General features: G+C 40.6%; 1 protein-coding gene across 1 annotated transcript; it reads left to right on the top strand.

Moving 5' to 3' along the window:
- The first annotated feature begins 750 nt into the window (after window positions 1-750).
- galnt12 (UDP-N-acetyl-alpha-D-galactosamine:polypeptide N-acetylgalactosaminyltransferase 12) lies at window positions 751-20,658 on the top strand. The gene is made up of 10 exons (XM_004547986.3): window positions 751-1,596; window positions 1,946-2,115; window positions 3,915-4,104; window positions 4,416-4,601; window positions 4,816-4,933; window positions 5,399-5,575; window positions 10,020-10,151; window positions 10,236-10,349; window positions 12,910-13,065; window positions 17,124-20,658. The coding sequence occupies exons 1-10, from the start codon at window positions 1,250-1,252 to the stop codon at window positions 17,259-17,261; spliced, it is 1,728 nt and encodes a 575-aa protein (XP_004548043.1). The 5' UTR covers window positions 751-1,249; the 3' UTR covers window positions 17,262-20,658.
- The last annotated feature ends 541 nt before the right edge of the window (window positions 20,659-21,199 follow it).

The raw sequence follows: 21,199 nt of genomic DNA on the forward strand, positions 1-21,199 counted from the left end.
CACATGAATGTTGAGTCTCTGACAGACACGACAAGGGCAGTCTACCGTGGTATATTACAACACTCCGGCTGACTTGTTACCTTCCCGTGTCTCTTTGTGGTTTTCACAATATGGGTACTCGATCAAACAGTGCGCCACTCAAATTACCTTCTCGCCTCGAAAGATCGCCTTAATTATTTAGCATTTTAATTTGCTTAAACATACATTTTGTGTCAGATTTCATCTTTCGTGTCAAGAGTTTTCATATCGGTTTCATATGAGTGACAAGGGGCCTCGTATGAATGAGAACCTATAAAAAGATCACTTGGATATAGAAATAAAATGACTGCTTATCATAAACTTCATTTTTTCAGGCTTTCAAATTAAAAGCCTACAAACTTTTGCAACGCTTTGTGACATAATATAAAGCAGTGGTGCCCAACAAACTCGAAAACTGAGAAATTACCAGAACCAATCTTTGATGATTAAAAAAATCGAAAGCGGAAGTGACTTATTTTACTTATACAAGCTAGTGTACCCCTGGCAGTCATTTTACGAATTTTTGAAGTCTTCGAACAAAAAAAAAAAAAAAAAAAAAAAAAAAAAAAAATATATATATATCTGTGCAGTATTTTACGTGGCGTTATTCCGGGGTAGTTTGAAAGGGAACGGAGTTTTAATTTGATAACCGGAAACTAGTTGCTAATTCTGCTACTAAAAGTTGACTTGAACTTCTACTGCTGTTCACGTAAATGTCGTTAATCCGGCACTTGATGAACCGGTTGGACACAAACTATATTCATAAAGACTTGACTGAGAACGAAAAAAAAATATTTTTAATTATAATATTTGATTTTCTCAGTGAGTGAACTGAAAGAAACAGCATACGAGGCTTTTGATTTGACCTAGTTTTCCTTTCCTCCAGCAGTTAGGTGGCTCTCTAATCCGAAGAGATACTTGTTAGCTAATCTAATCTGAGTTAGTTAATCCTTTCCCTCTTCACTCCAGCAGCAGGCAGGGTAACGGAATTGAGGAGGAGTGACCACCGTTCTCCGTTTGACTGAGAAGACTCACCCAGTTTGGGGACTCTGTACGTAGATAGAGTTACACTTTGCCTGAACTATGGAGGAGAAACTTGGAAGTAGTCAAACGGAAAGGTGACGCGGCTGTGGAGTCTAGCAAAACCAACTTGGACAGCAAAGGTTGAGCACAGTGCAGCTCATCGGGGCATGAGAGCCTCCAACTTTGCGCCTTGCAAAGAAACGAAACGATGGCTGCATACGGAAGGAGGAAACGGCCCAAGTTACTTATTTTAATAGTTGGTGCCATTTTGCTGGGATATGTTACATTTTTCAAACGCAAGTCGGGGGAAGTGAGCTTGACGAACCGACGGGAAGTCACAGGAGAGGAAGAGTATGAGCTCCTTAAGAAGCCAGTCTACGAGAAGCCCCCCTTGGATTTAAACGCTCTGGGAGAACTGGGCAGAGCCGTGAAACTGAATCTGAACGAAGAGGAGAAAAGAAAAGAAGAGGAAAGTATCAAAGCGCACCAGATTAACACTTATGTCAGTGATAAAATATCACTGCACCGCAGGCTGCCAGAGAGATGGAACCCACTGTAAGTAACCTGTTGTCTATTGTTAGCAATGTTAAAGCCCAGATCTAAAGTTTAAAAGAAGCCTTTGCAGTTTGGATGCCCCAGCAACACTATTACACGGCTCAGTAAATACCTCAGAGGACGTGTAACTCGTAAACTGAGTCATCTGCTGTTAAGATGGAATAATAAATGCTCTGTGTTTACTTCTATTGGTCATCAAATCTTAAAAGTATGAAGGTTAACCACGATCCAGCTTTACATGCAAATTTACACAGCCAGCTCTCATTGTGCAGTGTCATTCCAGCCACCCAGCCTCACCTCCAATTTTTTTTAGTCTGCATTCTAACAACCAAGTCTCCTCTCTCTCCAGCTGCAAAGAGCTGAAGTATGACTACAGGTCCTTGCCCACGACCTCTGTGGTGATTGCTTTCTACAACGAGGCCTGGTCCACCCTGCTGAGGACTGTTCACAGTGTGCTGGAGACGTCTCCTGACATCCTGCTGAAAGAGGTGGTGCTGGTGGATGACTACAGTGACAAAGGTAGAGGCACAGACAGACTGATGGACAGGCAGTGGGCAAGAATGGTGGCAGGCTGACAGTCAGGAGCTGTTACAGGTGCACACAGACAGGTAGCAGTTAGATGGGTGGAGGAGGATATACTGACATGTTATCAGTTAGGCAAGTCAAACAGAGATACTGGAAAATATGCTCATCGAATTATAAAAAAATACTGGATGCAAATTTTTGTGCTTTGATTTTTAGTTTAATCCACAACTCTATAGCCTCAGTCATCACAATGTAAGTAGTTCAACTTGGAGGCGGAGTCTGTCCCACTACACAAAGCGTTGCTCCAACCACCAATAAAACTTTCGCTGGAAAAAAGCCGGTGGAAGTCCTTAATCAAACCTGTTCAACAGGCTTCAGCTTAAAAAAATACATCTGTAAACCAAAGAAAACAAAAACAAACTAAACCCTTTCATTGTGTTCATGTGCTGTATTAAACTCACATTGTATTTGAAGAAAACATTTTGTCTAATGCAAAAATAAATGAAAAGGTATACATGCAAAAACCTTCAATCTGGGTTGGTCTTTACTCCGTCTTTCCAAGAAGACAGAGTAAAGACTGATTTCTGCCTTAGTTTAGCTTAGGTGACATGTAAACTTTTTATTTATTTACATTTTGACATTTGTGATTATTTATTTTCGCACTAATGAATATGTTTTCTTTAGCAAATATGACTTAAATATGCCGCATAAACACGATGAAAGTGTTTTGACAGATGTTGTATCCAATTAAATTATTAAAAATATTGGTTTCCATTTGTAATAATATCAATGAGCAAATAAGCAAGTAGTAAGTAATTATTATTGCTCATTAGTAAGACAAAAAGTGTTTCTCATCAATCAGTGGGTTAATCAGCAGAATACTTGATTACTAAAACAATCAGTAGTTTTAGTTATAAACTAAGATATAGATAAAGGGAAATCTCCTGCATCAGTGTTATATTTTTTACATCTTCTATGAGTATATTCAAATAAACCTATAATAAAAGTAAATAATATACTATATGCAGTGTTTATTCCTGTTGGGGTTTTTGTTTTGTACGAGTTGAGAAACTTTTAATGCTTCTAAAGTGTTTTCGATCATGAATGTATAAATGAAGCAATGCCTACCTCTCCCTCAACACTAACATCTGCTCGTGGTTATATTTACTTACTAAGTGTTGAGCTTGAGTAAATCAAACAATGATGTAACTTTCGCCTTTTGGATTAATGCGTATTTGGCTGAGAGCATAAAAGGAAGTAATTTCATCCTAAAAAGACTGGTGGGTGTGTCTTGTTTACCTGCTTCAAAGAAAGCTCACCATTTTCTAGTGAATATGGCAAATGTGTATCAAACAGTTTTACTCTCTTTCCTCTAGAGGTGGGAATTCGGAGCCTCTTCCAAATGCATTGGAAATGTGTGCCAGATAGCTTATCACCTTCTTTTATCAATGCTGACTTGTTTTTCTAACAGTCTCACGTTGCGCTGTGACGCTTCTGACACCTGAGCCACATGCCAGCTTTGTCCCCTCTCAGATTTTACAATGTGATTGGACTCAGAGATAACAAAACGACTGTCTGTCTGTGCTTGCTTTTTATCCCCTCACATGGAATACTGATCAAGAAACGCTAAAAAATTTGCCTTATGGGAAGAAACTTCCAGCTGTAGCTGATAGATTTTTCTCTAGTTTTGTATTTGTTGTGATTTTGAGAAACAACTCTTGATACAAACACATAAAAAAAACAACCTGATTGTTTATTTTGGTTTATCTGCTCATCTGTTTATTTTCTGAAAGCTCATCTCAAGGAGCCACTGGACAAGTACGTCTCAGGTTTGAATAAGGTGCGTCTGATCCGGGCCACAAAGAGGGAGGGGCTGGTGCGGGCCCGGTTGCTCGGGGCATCCATCACCACAGGCGAGGTTCTGACCTTCCTGGATTGTCATTGCGAGTGTCACGACGGCTGGTTAGAGCCTGTGCTCCACAGGTGAGAGAGCGCCCGCCAGGGAAAAAAAGAAATGCCTTCTCTCCTTGATTATTTTGTCAAAGTGCGGCCTTTAGAAAGGCTGTCTTTTAGTCCAGCTGTCACAGAGTGTGAAGCTCTGAATCTCTATCAGCCAGCTGCAGGAGCACTGTTATGTAGCCGTGTCTGACTCACTGTCTCGGTGCTCCAGCCTTTCAAACAAGGGCAGCACCAACGTTTGTATGGAGACTTTTATAGATAAACAAATTGCTTGCTTTGTAACACTGCTCCCTCCTGACATTCGCCTTTTTCTCCTTTCCTTTTTTCTCGCCAAGGATCAAAGAGGAGCCGGAGGCCGTGGTGTGCCCCGTCATCGACGTGATAGACTGGAACACCTTCCAGTATTTAGGCCATGCTGGGGAACCTCAAATCGGAGGGTTTGATTGGCGGTTGGTCTTTACCTGGCACACCATCCCAGACTACGAACAGAAACGCCGACGTTCACCCGTAGATGTCATCAGGTGTGTTTTAAGGACTCTTTATTACCCAAAAATAGAAAAAAAATCCCATATGAGTATTTGGGAATGTAACTTTGAGTGTGGCAGCTACATTATTACAGAAACTGCACTGCTGACATATCATACTTTTTTCTTCATACTGAGATAATTACATCTGTCTCATATAAGATGGAGCTCGTTATCCTGTAATATAATTTTTATTTTTTGGTGTCTTGAGGTCTCCTACTATGGCAGGTGGTCTGTTTGCTGTGAGGAAGGACTTCTTCCATTATTTGGGAACATATGACACAGGAATGGAGGTGTGGGGAGGAGAGAACCTGGAATTCTCTTTCAGGGTAAGAGCTGTGTGTTTTCATGGACATATACAGTATTATTTATGTAATGATAACATAGGTAAAGCACGTGTTATGTCCAAATTGACATTAAGTTTGCACTCCTTTTGGGATTATGGCCCAATTCATAGTGCAAGCCACTAAAAAAGGCAGGAGTGTCTGCTTTAGATTTGTTGAACCATATGACAGCTGCTCAATTTATGTGGAATCTGCAATGAAAATAAAACTAAACATGGAGTGAAAGCAGGCCGAAGAGCTTAATACTTTAATTGCAGCAAAGAATTTAAACATCCCTTCCCTACAATAACTGTAATTTCCCAAAGGGAAGAAACCAAAAATATTTTCCAACAACAGGCTAGCTTTTCTGTTCCCAAGCTCCTCCGCAACAAGACTGTGCTTTGTTTCCTGATTGAATCATGGCTGAGAGGCTAACCAAATCCTCGTGGTGGTGTTATTGATGTGTCTTAGATTTGGCAGTGTGGGGGCAGCCTGGAGGTCCACCCGTGCTCCCACGTGGGTCACGTCTTCCCGAAAAAGGCACCTTACTCACGGAGCAAAGCGTTGGCAAACAGCGTGAGAGCAGCTGAGGTCTGGCTGGATGAATACAAGGAGATCTACTATCATCGTAATCCCCACGCACGCCTGGTGAGTGTGTGCAGATGATGTGAATGTGAAGGCAGAATATTTCTTTCTTTCTCTTTTTAAATAGCTGCATTCACCACAGCACTGTCTCATTAACTCCTTCATTTCACCAGTGAACTCACTCTCGGTATGCGAAAAAATATCAAAAATACTCTGCCTTCTCCCAAAACGCGCTCGCACACACGCACGCTGCAAAAGCTCACCTGATTAAGTGACACGGGGGATATATGAGCAGCAGACACCCAAGGTGACAGGGGTCAGGGCATTCCGGTGTGCGATTACCACCTTTCTGTGCTACTTGGTGCCAGCGGGTGTCACCCACCTGTCCTTGACACGGTGAGAGCAGTGCCGACCCATGGGGGTGCCCTGATTTTGTGTGTGTGTGCGTGAGTGATAGTGTAGTTAACAGGAAATGCTCTCTAAGCACAGATCAGGTAGCACTTATCTCCATGAGATAAGGTAGCTTTGCCAAAAAATTCATCATACCCTCCAAACAAACACTGTTTTTGCTCATCCTGTTTGATTCACAGCTGAACATGTGTTTATACACAATAACAATACTAGATAAGGTTTATATCTATAAACGAACATATCTTACAAGGAAGTTACAATTTTACAATTTTGCTTGGCACAAAGTTATACTAGTCTCCTGGATGAATGTACTGTGCCTGTTTATAGTCTGTAGTCTGTCTTTGCCCATTAATGTCATAGCTTACCCAGGGGTGTGTGTATGACTGCTTTGATTTTAAAATATTAATACAATTTAATTAATATATCAATATAGAAATCAATAATTTAACATATAAATATTAATATGATATTTATATTCTTTTTAAATCTGAAAAAGCCACCTGCAACCTGCGTAATTTTAACGTCATATCAGATGAAGTTAACAGTTCATCTGCATATTTAATTTTAGCTTCTGTAGCTTAACTGTAGATTTTTGCTAACTAAAACAAGCAGGAGTGTATGGGAGCAGCTACAAAGTTCTCTTCTCACACTGGAGCTTGTTGAATGTTTTTAACGGAATTCCTGCATCTTTTTCCCAGTAAAGGTTTTTCTGGTGATTACAGAAATGAGCTCGAATCATTGCAGCCCTGCTTTGTAGATTTTGAACAAAATAACCTTAGACTAACAAATTCATGGTTGCTTTTTTTTTTTTTTTTTTAAACGTGCCGTTCCCCTGACATTCTGACAGCCTGTGACACTTTCACTCCGACACTCCCAGACAAAGCAAGAAATCCCCAAGTCAAACCAAAAAAAAAGAAAAAACAGCCAGCAGGCAGTGAGATCTGGAAGTCTTTTAGGATTTGTAGAAGGGCAGGTCCGCGTGGCTGTCAACATGGGTTACGTGCCAGTCCATGTGAGCTATTTTTATAGCTTGTTAATTAGTAACAAGGCACCATAAAACCTAAATAATCTACATATGAAATGGTGCAGGGTGAAGGAATGACTGAGAACTGTACTCAACTGAAGGGGCACTCTTTATTAACACTGGATGATTGAGGGGAAAATCCGGGTACTGCAATCGTAATTAAGATATGAATTGATGTCGTTAAATTTTGGTTTAAGTTATGAGCTTGCTAGAGATCAGTTGCAAACAACGACAGGTCTAGAGACGCATATTTTTCACAAAAAAGAGCAAATATATCCTAAATATAACTAAAAAATATAAATATGAGAAATTGCAGCAAAACAATTGTTGCAGCAAAAGCCAGAAAGGACAGCTGGCAAAAAAAAGGAAAATGCAGACTGAAAGTTAATAGGCTTTTTAATCACTGCCTCATTAATAAGGCATGGATATGCTGACTGTAATTATAGTTGTGTATTCTGCAAACTAAATGTGTCGCTTAGCTGTATTTTAATAACATGTACAACAAATTTAGCCTTAATCTTTCAGCTTCAACTCTCCTATGAGGTCAGCAAGTAATCTACCAGGATTTAACACTGTCTGTTTTAGGATTTACTGTATTTTGCTATATAGAGGCCTAGCAAACCATGGATTGTCTTTGAAATTGCTTCATCCTAACAGGAAAAGACTCAAGGAATTAAGTTCCCGACACTGAACATTTGTAATCCTCATTGATGTTCGCAGAGAAATCCAGAGGGCCATCTTCCTATAGATGCACCAAGCTTCACAGGATCTTCTAGGAAAGCTGATGCTATTTTTTTTTTTTAAAGAGAGTATACTGGTTACTAGGCAGTGAGCTCTGGAAGTCATACCTTAGGCTACAAAGTTGCTGTAGGAGTTGCCTTTAAAAGTTGGCTAACTTGCTTTGTAGTACAGCCCTCTGGAATCATTAGCTCTTGTTTTCCACCGCTGTTTCACTAATTGGCACCTCTGTGCTCTCGGTTCCTAGTTGCTCCCTTAGGTCGTTTCCTGTGACCGTTTATTCATCCATATAGGTTGCACTGTCACTGGGCTGGTTGCCCTTACCTTTGCATTTTATCAGGACCTTTACTGATCCTTAATTTAAGTCTTATTATCCTGGTAAGTGTCCTGGACTAGTCCTCATTGTTCTGATAGTCCATGCTGGTCCTAGCCATTGACAAAGCACTGCGTCCTTTGGGAATCTTTCTTCTCACTAAATAGACTGATGAATAGCCAATTAGAGCTGTGTTTGGGCAGGCCACCATCATCCATCATCCTGCAGTGCTGCTGAATCTTTCTTGCAGCAGGGAAGGTGTGGTGAGCATATGCTCACTGGCACATTAAAGTGGAGACTGTGTTCTTTCTCATAATCTAATTAACTAGTCTTTATCAGCGTGGTGTGTACATGTGTAACTTTGTATGCATAAAAGTGTTTACACAGGCACGAACTGTTTGCGCACACACACGGAGACTCTTGTAAAATTGACACATGTATCCTGTTTGACTGTTGGAAGTTCTGTTTGTTTGAGGGGGAGCTATTGCTTGGAGTGAACTGCATTTGTATAGAGTAATGGACCATAGATGGTGCTATTGTATTCCATTTCAGGCCACTGGTATATTATGAATACTTCATCGGACACAACAGCTGTCTGATGGTGGCTGCATCGACAGCGCTCTCACTTAAAATTTTCATTTGAATATGAGATATCACTGGTAATTCATTTTTATTTTTTTATAAATGCAGAGCAATTCTGTGCTTCTTAATTTTATTTTAGCTTGCCAAGGCAGAAAAGTGAAAATAAAATAATCATGTTGAACTGTCAGAATCAGAATCAGAATCAGAATGGGTTTATTGCCAGATGTTGAGGTTTACAACATTAGGAATTTGCTGCGGTGCTTCAGTGCAAACAATAAGAATTAAAGTGCTATGTAGAAAGAAGGATATGTGCATGAGATATACATAGATATATACATGAGAATAAGAATTAAGAGTGCTACGTAGAAGGATATATACATGAGTGCAGGTGGTGATCAGTGCCAGACATGAAATGATGCAGTGACACAGCGTAGGGTCATGTGTGAGTGGCGGGGACAGTCATGTGGTTATTGTTCATGTGTCCAACAGCAGAGGGGAAGAAACTGTTCTTGTGGCGAGAGGTTCTGGTGCGAATGGACCGGAGCCTCCTGCCTGAGGGGAGCAGGTCAAACAGACTGTGTCCAGGGTGGGAAGGGTCAGCTGAGATCCGGGCTGCACGCCGCAATGTCCTGGAGGTGTACAGGTCCTGCAGAGATGGGAGTCTGCAGCCAATCACCTTCTCAGCAGAGCGCACAACACGCTGCAGTCTCTGTTTGTCCCTGGCAGTGGCTCCAGCGTACCACACGGTGATGGAGGAGGTGAGGATGGACTCGATGATTGCGGTGTAGAATTGCATCATCGTCCGTGTTGGCAGGTTGAATTTCTTCAGCTGCCTCAGGAAGTACATCCTCTGCTGGGCTTTCTTGATGACGGAGGTGATGGTGGGCTCCCACTTCAGGTCCTGGGTGATGGTGGTACCCAGGAAGCGGAATGAGTCCACAGAGGTGATGGGGGTGTCAGTCAGGATGATGGGGGGGAGTGGGGCTGTGTGCTTCCTGAAGTCCACAATAATCTCCACTGTCTTCTGGGCATTCAGCACCAGGTTGTTGTGGCTGCACCAGGACACCAGACGTTCAACCTCCCTCCTGTAGGCAGACTCGTCCCCGTCCGAGATGAGTCCAATAACGGTGGTGTCATCTGCAAACTTGATTAGCTTGACAGACTGGTGGGTGGAGGTGCAGCAGTTGGTGTACAGGGAGAAGAGCAGAGGAGAAAGAACACAGCCCTGAGGGGAGCCGGTGCTGATGGTCCGGGAGTCCGAGACATTCTTTCCCAGCCTCACGTGCTGCTTCCTGTCCGTCAGGAAGTCAGTGATCCACCGGCAGATGGGATCAGGCACATTCATCTGGGAAAGCTTGCCTCGGAGATGGTCTGGAAGGATGGTGTTGAAGGCAGAGCTGAAGTCCACAAACAGGATCATTTGCCATGTTTGTCTCCAGGAGGCCTTTGGAGATGTAACGGAGCGGAGGATGCTCCGAGAGAAGTTGGGCTGCAAGAGCTTCAAGTGGTACTTGGATAACATTTATCCCGATATCCACGTCCCACATGATCGGCCAGGCATGTTTGGAATGGTGAGAACAAAGTAAGACCTTATGAGCTTCTGCAAGCCAGGTTGTACCACTACCTAATTATATTTTGTTGCTGCCTTTTGCTAGCTTAAGAACCGGGGCAAGACCAACTACTGTTTTGACTACAACCCTACAGATGAGAATGCAGTGGTGGGCCAAAGGGTCATCCTCTATCTGTGTCATGGAATGGGCCAGAACCAAGTAAGTAATGCCAGTGATAAAAAAAACCACTTGCATCTTCCTTTGCTGAACAGCTCACTAAACTTAAAACAGGTTTACAAGCTAGTTTGCTGATTAGCTACTTGGTTACAGCCCATTTTCAATCATGTGAAACGCAGCTTTCAGTTAGATTTTAATTGAATGTTGGTTTTTGAACACAGCACACTGTTTGCCCTTTTATATGTGAGCTTCGGCGATCATTTGTTTACTCTTGTTCAGTTAATCCTGGCACTCTTGAAGACTGCCATTAATCAATCTAATATGAATGTCCTCTGAGCTATTTGAAAAGAGAAAAATAATGTTTGGAGAAACACAATTCGGACATTTATTTCTCCAAACATTCCAAACAAACAAATATTGTCTCCATCATCTTCAGTTGGCACAATTCTAATGATTGAGAGGACACTCATGGCTTTAAAAACTGACCTTACAATCGTGTTTGTCAGTCTTTTGCCCTTTAACAGCTTCGCTATACATCTCTGATTTATTGACCTAATAAATGCCTTCTGGACCCTTTAGATCAGAGTGTGGAGCCCAGCTGATTTCTCTCAGGTCAAGGCTTGTAATAAAGGCTGATTAGACTTTTGTGAAAAGAGCCTTCGTACCATCTGTGTATAAAGAGTTTTGTTTTTAAAATCTTTTGGAAATGTGTGATATGTTTTTGATTTAGAGTGTTTTATTTTATTGCCTCCACTGTGCTCAGGTTCTTTGGCCATATTCTTAGTTTATTGGCCCATGTCTGGTTTTATTTAGTTTTGTAAAGCACTTTATAACATTAAGTGATCATTGTCACACCTTTGGGAGGCATTACTGACTAGTTAAAGTTAATCAGATTGCTTCATGACCACTGTAGTTTATGGGTTTGTCTGCTTGTAGAACGACTCTTCTGGGTTCCTGACTATTATCTACAACTTTTGCATCCAGTGGCATTAATGTTTGATAGCAATAATTACAAACTGCTTTTGATCTCCGTGGCAGATCCATTTATCTCCTTCCATGTCTTCTCCTTCTGTTCTTCACTACTCCCTGTTTTACATTTATCATAGACAAAGGTAATCATGGATATAAATAGCATCTCAATTTCTTTCAGATTAAACATATAGTCATCCTATTTCCTCTCGGACTACAAGAATCGTGTTGTGTACTCTTACAGACCTGGGAATAATGAATATCATCTGTTATTCCAGGCTGCAAAATTATGTGATGGCTTTGTTGATACAAAGGGAATTCACATTTCCCAGTGCCTTTTCCTTTGTGATATTCAGTAATCCAGGAAGCACTGTGAAATTTAGCATTGTTATTCCAGAACATCTCTGTGGACACAAACTGATGTTATTATTGTAGAAAGTGGGGATAGCTGCCTTATGAGACTACTGGGCATGCTACAGAGACGAAACACACGCTCAAGCCATCTCTCTGTCCTAAATATAGATCCCTAACAGTGCCATTCTTCTGTTTTAACTGAATTTAGGCTAACTGAAATTGTTGCATTTTTTCTATTAGGAACACCATGCTAATGCTTGGTTGGTTTGCCTTTTGCTCTCAGAGCTGCTTTAATCTTTTGTGGCATAGATTCAACAAGGTGCTGGAAATATTCCTTGGAGATTTTGCTCCATATTGACATGACAGCATCAGACAGTTACTGCAGATTTGTCAACGGAACATGATGTGAATCTCACATTCCAGCACATCCTAAAATGTGCTCTATTAGATTGAGATCTGGTGACTGTGGAGGCCATTTGAGTACAGTGAACTCACTGTCATGTTCAAGGAGCAAGCTAGAAATTATTTGAATTTCAACATGTCACATTATTCTGCTGAAAGCAGGCTTCAGGAAGATGGTCAGAAACGATACTCGTGTAGGCTGTGATGGTACCAAAAAAGTATTTCCTCCTATTAATATGCCACCAACAACAGCCTAAATTGTTTATTCAAGGCAGGGTGGATCCATGCTTTTATATTTCTGTTTCTCTGACGTTGTGTTATCTTATTTTGGTGAGCCTCTCCGAATTGTAGCCTTGGTCTCCTGTTCTTAGCTGACAGGAGCTGCACCCAGTGTGGTTTTCTGCTGCTGTAGCTCGTCTGCTTGTAGGTTTGAAGTGTTCTGCATTCAGAGATGCTCTTCTGTATTATAAATTTGTTGTAATGACTTACGGCTGCTTTCCTTCAGCTTCAAGCAGCCTCTGCCATCAACAATGCATTTTCATCCAGAGATTTAGTGCTCACTGGATAATTTCTATTTTTTATATCATTCTCTGTAAACCCTAGAGAGAGCTGCGTGGGGAAAATCCCAGTAGATCAGCAGTTTCTGAAATAATCAGACAAGCCTGTCTGACATCAACAACAATGCCCCGTTCAAATTCGCTAAAATCGCGTTTCTTTCCCAATTTTGATGCTCGGATTGAACTTCAGCAGATCATATTGACTTCGACTAACCTATGTGTCTCGATTGGCTGTTTAGATATGTGCATTAACAAGTAGTTTAACAGGTGTATCTAATAAAGTGACCCAGTGACCCCAGTTGTTTTCTCTCATCCTACAGTTCTTTGAATACTCTGTGAATGGTGAGATCTCTTACAACACAAGGGAACCTGCTGGATGCATCGCGGGTGACAGCATCAGTACCTACTTGACTGTCCAGCTGTGCAGAAAACGAGGGCAGCCTGTACCTTCAGACCAGAAATTTGTCTTCAAAAAGGTAAGATGTAAAGTATTTTAGTCTAGTGAGTTTCTGTGTTTATCCCTATCTAAGTCCACATTTTAACTAATAGTGTTAAAAAGGAAATTAATGTGGTGGCCCTGAAATTGCAGCATGTCATTAATTTTTGAGTTGCTGTCTGGAAGAGAAGATGTGGAATATAAAATCAACGTCTAAAATATAGTTCTTTGTTGAATTTTCTGTTACATTTTGTTGATTTCAGATTTCTACTTATTTTCCTTTTTGAACTGCCACTAATGTTTTAAAAGATGAGCACCCAACACTGAATTAAATGATTGACTCTATAGTTCCTCACTCTTACAGTGACCTTTTAACCAGCCACTTAGTTTCTCTTGTTCCATCAACTATTATCCCTTCAGAGAGAAAGTAGTACACACTGTACAATTCAAATTCTGAAAGTGCCCTAGGCTTTTAACAATACATGTCATTTTTTCTGTTTTTAAAACACACTGAATTCAAATTTATGTTTATGTTTGTTTCAGATGATAACTATATATCTATATCTATATCTATAGATAGATATAGATAGATATATCTATATCTATCTATATAGATAGATAGATAGATAGATAGATAGATAGATAGATAGATAGATAGATAGATATTAGGGGTGCAACGATACACGAAATTCATGGTTCGGTTTGATACTTTGGTGTCACGGTTCGATATTTTTTCGATACAAAAAAAATGTTCATGCCTTTTTAATTTGTCATTTATTAAAATTATAAATATATATTTTAACTCAAAAGTACAGTTTTTAAATTTAATGTTGCTGAAACAAAAGTAATTAAAAAAATAAATATATCTCAGGGCTCGCAAAATTTCAAAATCCCTGGTAGCCCTTCGGGCAGGGACTCTTCAGTTTTTGGTAGCCCAAAATAAATGTAAGTAGCCCGAATAAAAAAGAGAGCAATTTTTTGATTGATGTTTTGTTTCCTTTACAATATTATACATTAAATTATAATATTGTAAAGGAAACAAAACATTAATCAAAAATTGTTGAAAAACAAATTACAACATTGTATAAAAATTACAATCATGAACTCAAATACTTGGTTCTAATTGAACAGAAATTTCTATGAACTTGTAAGAACTGTGTAGGACATGAATCAGTCTGTGTCAGATCCTGAATTTGAAATTTCCACTGAAGTCACGGGTGAGAGACAAGTGGAACCAAGATCTAGGCCATTTGCTTTTTGAAGTTTGCAAAGACTGCTAAATTTTGCCAGTGGTAGTTCACTCTTTGCAACATAGTACGCTGTTCTAAACAGATTTTTCAGGTTTATTTTTAGTATGTTATTTGCAATTGGTGTTTGTTCTGGGAAAGATATTGCAGACTGAGCAATAATGCATTTCTTGCATTTCTCATGGGTTCTAATGGGGGCCTTTCTTGACTGGTCCCAGTAACAAAGGCGCTTGTCGACTCAGAAATCGAGAGAAAACTAACAACACACCCGGCAGAACATTATGTTATTTACACGGGTGCACATAAGTGGTCCGCATGTGCGCATTCGCTGTCAAAATAAAAGACGCGCACCAGATAAGAAGTTGCAACGCGCGTTTGCGTCCATATAAAAAGCACTGTTTTTGTCCGCTAGAGTGGGCACATTCCGCACCACATCTCTGTGCGTTCATCATTTGTTTGAAGCCAGCTCACCTCCTGCAACCACTTTTCCGAGAATACGCGCTTCTTTTGTGGTTCGGACTCCTTCTGACATTTGTTTGGAGGTGGAGGAACACCAAAGTAATTGCTTAAAGGAGCTTCTTCGACATCTTTAAGAGTTTTAAACAAATGTCTGTCCTCCTCCAGAAAATCTTATGTATGCAAACAGGCGTTGCAACTTCATATCTTGTGCGCGTTTTTTTTTCCCATTTTGACAGCGAATGCGCACCTGCGGACCACTTATGTGCAGCCGCGGTTATATAGCTCGTCATATTGCAGCCACAGAAATTCTTTTGTCCATGAAACCATAAAGCTGCACTTTCTTTTTGCCTTATAGTCTCATTTGTCATAACTTTTCCGTTTTGCGGTAAGCTTTTCTTTGGCTGTCACTTCTTCACCCTGACCTGTCTTATTTGGCTCAGCAGAACTAAAATTTATATCCCGCTGCTTTTACACACACACTCACATAAGCTCAGCGATTCTCTGCGCGATCAACCTCTCACATGTTTAAGCTGCGGGAGATTTCACTTGTCATGTTTGCATAGTAAGCTAACGATTGATAAGACGATGTCAGAGGAATTGGTGCGCAAATTATCATCACTCACCAATCAGTACTGTCGCTCTCTATACACAGTTCGCGCGATTGCAAAGTGAAAGAAAAAAACAAGCGCAAATTCAAACGCGATTTCAATATGTCACATATTGACAGTGGCTCACCGATGCCAATGACATAATTACCCAGCTACATTTCCGAAAGAATGCAAAAGCATTGACATATATTTTTCCTTCCTACAATAGCCCGACGGGCAGGGCAGAGATAGATTTTGGTAGCCCGACTGGAAAAATCGCTAGCCCCGGGACGTCGGGCTAGCGATATTGCAAGCCCTGTATCTGATTGAGGAATCACTCATCTTTGGAAAAGAGAGTTTATTACAGAGAAATGGCTCTTTCCAAAATAAAAGCTATACTATCCGCTTCTTCTGGGCTATATTCTTAGCAGCATATTGTAGCGGGTCAGGGCTGTTCGGGGTTTTGTTTGTACAGTTATGTTTTGTTTATGTTGCCATAGTGACGGGTGACGCCCTCTCGCTGCGACGGTGTGTCCTTCCGGGGTCAGAGGGCGCCCTGTGTGGTGTTGTTGTTGCTGCTATGCGGTTGCCGCACTGAGCAGTTAGCTAGCGGCAGTGTTCTTCTGCAGATGTCAATAAACGGCTGTGCTCCCTGGCTAGCTCACGGGAAGCAAGACCAAACGACACCTCCGTCTCCTCCTTGTCTCAGCTCGCCACAATATTAAACATATCAGGTCCCCATAAGGAGAATCATGTGCTAACGGCTGTCTAAATGACTCGGGTAAAGTTTGTAGCATGCATGCTTGTTGTTTTTGTCTGCTTCCACTTGTCTTTGCACTAGGATGATGTCGGCGTAAATGTGCAGTCATATTCGTTATGTTCCCACTAGTGCTGTCAGCGTTAATCTCGTTGAAATGACGTTAACGCCACAACACGGCAAATCTCCGTTAACGAGCTACCCCTGATCGCCCTGTGCGTGGGGCTAGATGGCCAACACGTTAACGAGCTAACTGCGCTAACCCACTAATTCCCACCCATGTAATTGAGCATTGCGTGGCACATCCAACATACTGTTTTACTTTAGTCCATGACGCTCTTACCTTCAGGGTCATATGTCACATGAAAACCAAAATAATTCCAAACGCCAGATCTGAATGAGGGTGGGGGAGGTTCAATTTTCCATGTTGCAAGGAGAGCTTAACTTCTGTCTCGCTAGCTTGCCCTGCGCTCTTCCTTCTGAAGATGCTGTCTGTGTTGAACGCTCAGTGGATCTGCGCTCAACACAGACAGCATCGTCAGAAGGAAAGTTGATAAAATAAATTACAAATTTTGTATTGTTCATACATATGCGAACCGAACCGAAAGCACTGTATCGAACGGTTTAATATCGATACGAGTATGTTGCACCCCTAATATATATATATATTTTTTTATTTTTTTATTGTGTGTTAGTAGCAAGCTGAGGATTCAAAACACAATACTGGAAGTTAGTGTGATTTGAATGTCGGGACATGACACAGTCTAAATGTAAATGGATCCTAAAAACATTGAATGAATGTAAAACGGGGTATGTGGGGTATGTCTTTGAGGAGGGGGAAATTGGACAGTAGAAGGAGGGAAAATGAAAAGTGAAGCAAAAAATAAAAGTACAGATCAATCTGGGCAGGTCCTCTGTGTTCTGTACGCTCTGATGCTCCTAAAACTCTGATGTATAAAGAATAATGAAAGTAACAGCAGATCTGCTCTTTGTTCTTTAGACATGTATTGCTAATATCCATTTTGAAAATACTTTGCCAATTTTTCAGGATGGGAGTTTGTACCACGTCCACAGCCAGAAGTGTGTTGAGGCAATAGACAATACAGACAACGGGACACCAGCACCCTCACTCCAACCCTGCTCTGATAGCCTCCACCAGAAGTGGTTCTTTGAAGAGAAAATGTAATACTCCAACCCTAGGATATGTTTTTCTTAACCTTAACGGACGTCAAATGAGGTTGTGCTTCCTTTCAAACTTAAACCTCCTATAAATTCTTGCTCACTGGGTGAAATCTATCTGTATTTACTTTCTACAGTACTTACTGGATACTGCATATACACTTGTTGGGAAAACCAAGCCTATAGGACTATGCATTATTTTTCTCATTAAAGAGATGTTTGGAAACTAGTGCTGCTTTGCACATGGGAATATTTTTGGGGGGCTGTTTTTCATTTACCTACTCCACGCCTGTTGCAGTCTTTTAGTTTGCATGCAAAGCTTTACCCAGAAAGAGGGAAAGGCACAAAGAAAGCTGTGCATCCATATAGAAAGAAAACAGCGGCTTCATAAATCTGTCAGCAAACTCTGACCATCTTACGAGCTAGCATCTGGAATTGCAGTGATGTTCAGAGGCATGTCATGAGGCGTTATTTTATATTCTTGTCTTATCCTCTAGAGGGGGCTAAATCTCCTTTCTGTACATTCCCTTCTTGTATTGGGCTCTCTTTCTGAGTAGGAAGTGGAACAATTTTTCAGGTATTTAGTTGAGAGCCTTTTCAGGACATTTAAAGTGCTTGTCACTCCTTGCTACGTACCAGGGACTTAATAAAAAAAAAAGGCATTGTGCAAGTACCTAGTACCTCTTCAACGTAATCACCAACTACTGATAACAGGAGAATCTCCATATGTATTCTGTTCTTGTGTGCTTTGTAGGAATATGAATCTGAGGTAAAAATGGCTTAGACCGTTTTGCTAGCTTTTAAAATAATTTTTTTTCCCCAGCATAATTCTGTTTTGTGCTCTTTAATGAAATGCAGCTTGAAAAGACTAAATTATAGCCATAATTTAAGGATTCACTTCATGTGGTGTGTCAAGTATGTTTTTAAATGATTTATTTTAGAGATGAGTTTAATTATTGTGTAATTTTGAGGCAATTCGTATGCACAGACGTGGAAGCGTTCTCCCTTACGAATCGCTCTGTGGGGTTGCCCTGATCTCGTTCCGTGTCCATCTGTTAGGCTCAGAAAACTATAGATCCCTCTGAAGCGCCGCTGTGGTCACTAGTGTGGCTGCCCTGCAGGCTCTGCAGGGAGTCCAAGGGGAACACAGTGGAGGAGCAGACGGTTGTCGGTGTCTTCAGGCTGCTGGGATGCCAGATGGTTTCCTGATTGATTCTCTGGTCCTCTTCAAATTCTTTATCACCCCTTCTTTCTATGTGTGTCAAAGGTGTTCAGTGGAGGGCTTATCTTTTGGACTCGCGCCAGCCAAATCCTCCTCAGATGAATACTTGTATACTTGTGTGCTTTGGGTTTGATTTATGAACATAAGACATAAAGAGCAGAGTTTGTGACAGCAGAAGCAGATAATGGAGGAGATTGAATGAAGCAATTTGCGACCTTTTTTCTCACCATTAACCTTCTCAGGCTGTTTGCCCATCAGTCTGAAAGGAGTTCTGTTATAAACTGATGTTAGGGGACTTTTGTGCTGAAATGGATTTTTGTTATTGATTGAGAATATATGCTCATAAAATGAAAGAGTAGGAAAAGAAAAAGACATTTTATACAGTGTCATTGCTGTGACTTGAGCAGTCAAGATCCCTTCTGTTGCCAAATTGAATGAATATAAGGCCTCAGTCACACAGGCATAAAGACCTGTTGGTGACCATCTGGCAACAACCGGTCACAAGGGAAAAATGTGTATTCCTCGACAGGTTGCAGATGGTTGCTGGAGGATGCTAGCAGTGGCTGTGAAATTGATTGCTAAAACTCCATGGAAACAGGCCCAAGAGACCGGTCAGTGAGTGAAAACCTTGAGTTTGCTTCGGTTGCAGGCAGTTTGTCGCTAGTTGGTTGGTAAATGTAATCTTGGCTAGAAATACTCACACACTATTTGTCAAGTGGTTGTGAAACTGTGACCAGTGTGACGCAAACAAGACATGGAGAACGTTTACCTTTAAAGCACCTTTCAAAAAATGTTAGTTGCAGTGGTAAGGCACAACTTTTTCTTTGAAGGCAAATGTTCTTTTTCTCTGGTTTGCATCACATTCTTTCAAGTTTCACAGTGTGTTCGCAGACAAGTCGGTGTATTTTATGAAAACTGACCAAAACAATTGCAAGAATGTTTTTGGTGCACCACCCTTTTTGAAAATAATCTGACCTAGCGACAGTCAGCAACTCCTAGAAACCTTTTGCCAACTAGTTGGGGAGTACACATTTTGTCTTAGCAACCAGAGGTTGCCAGTGGTTCACTGACCGGCCCCTTAGGCCTGTGTGATTCAGGCCTAAGATGCTACAAGAGTCTGCAGCTCTGAACGTGCATTGACAGTTTCATTGCACTGTGCAGCTTTTAACTTGAACCATCGCACATTTATTGCATATCAAGTCAGAAAAAAACAGTAGATTTAAAAAAAATAATGGGTTTAAGTTTACAGTAGTCCATAAAAGTTTTTTTAAGAGTATGCATAGTACATTATTGTGTGGACAGTGCTAAGTGATACGTGAAGTGTACCAAATGATCAGTAGGAAACTTCACAAAAGGAGGAAATTTGACTCAGGACTGTATATGTTGTAAGGCTAAAACGGTGATAGTGGGTCGACCTGCTCTCCATAGAAGAGCACTCTATGCCTTTTGTAAGTTTGAAGCATCTTGCATGGAATTCATAGTCCACGGCAATCTTAGGCTCTTCTTTGCCTAGCTTTCCACGGCTTTAGTGTCGATCATGCATGATCGGTGAAATAGCCCGTTTGATGCATTGCTAATGCTTTATGTGTTAAACACTTAAGAAGTGGCAGCTCTTCAATTTTCCATCAGTTTACATCTTTGGCCTAAGTGGAGGGTAAATATTCTCTCGGTATTAAAAAGGGTTATTTATTGTCCCCTGTAGCCATCTGTTATTCCAACCATGCCCTATGTAGTAAAACATTTTTACTGTGATGTTATATTTTTGTATGCTAATTTGTTACGGTGCAAGCTGCAGCAATAACATTGATATTTTGAGAGTTTAGAGTTATATCTCTGCGGCAGGACATATAGAGTTTTATATCAACCAAATGCATGTCATTAATACAGATTTTCCGGGGATCTGTTGTAGCACTTGAACCTGTAAAGTGGATGATTGCATTGTGACCATGCAGCGCTATTGTATGATATCATGCAAAAAATACCGTCTTTTGGCCTTCCGTTTACTAATGTGGTAAATATGCACTAATAATAATGCAAGAATTCAAAGACCATGTCTGCTGTAATAATGCCGTCAGTAACTCCAGTGGCCTTATATTGTAATTAAATAATTGACGAATGTAATGAATGAATTGTTTTTTTTTCTTTTAATAATTAGTAGATCTAATAAATGGACTACATTTGATGTCATTGTGCCGGCTTTTTTTTAATGTGTGTGTGTGTGTGTGTGTGTGTGTGTGTGTGTGTGTGTGTGTATGTATGTATGTATGTATGTATGTATGTATGTATGTGTATATATATATATATATATATATATATATATATATATATATATATATATATATATATATATATATATAAAATTGTTGTGATTTATCATTTCCTAACATGTCTTTTTTGTCTTTTGAAATGTGTATTAACATTGGAAACGCTTCAACAAAACATACGAAAAATATTTTCACCATCTCCCATTGTCTTATCAATTAAGCTGTGACTCATCCACATCCACTATGATTAAAACAGGCTATCATTCACACGAAACTGCTGGAGATGCAAATCAAGATGCTCAGAGGATAATGAGAGAAGAAAAGGGAAGATATGGGGGGGTAAGTTTTTCCAACCATATCTGATTGGAATGATCACCAGCTGCTGAGCGAGATGGTAAAATGTTGCACCCGTGCCAAGTCGCTGTTGCCTTCGATATTGACACTCTGCCCTGCAGTCTC

Source organism: Maylandia zebra, linkage group LG22 (assembly GCF_041146795.1).
Source record: "Maylandia zebra isolate NMK-2024a linkage group LG22, Mzebra_GT3a, whole genome shotgun sequence".
NCBI classification, from domain to species: Eukaryota; Metazoa; Chordata; class Actinopteri; order Cichliformes; family Cichlidae; genus Maylandia; species Maylandia zebra.

Excerpts from the sequence above, each read along its gene's own strand:
- galnt12 (XM_004547986.3), top strand. The coding sequence starts at position 1,250 with ATGGCTGCATACGGAAGGAGGAAACGGCCCAAGTTACTTATTTTAATA. Across the intron at positions 1,597-1,945 it reads CCAGAGAGATGGAACCCACT|CTGCAAAGAGCTGAAGTATG; the intron begins GTAAGTAACCTG and ends CTCTCTCTCCAG. Across the intron at positions 10,350-12,909 it reads ATGGAATGGGCCAGAACCAA|TTCTTTGAATACTCTGTGAA; the intron begins GTAAGTAATGCC and ends CTCATCCTACAG.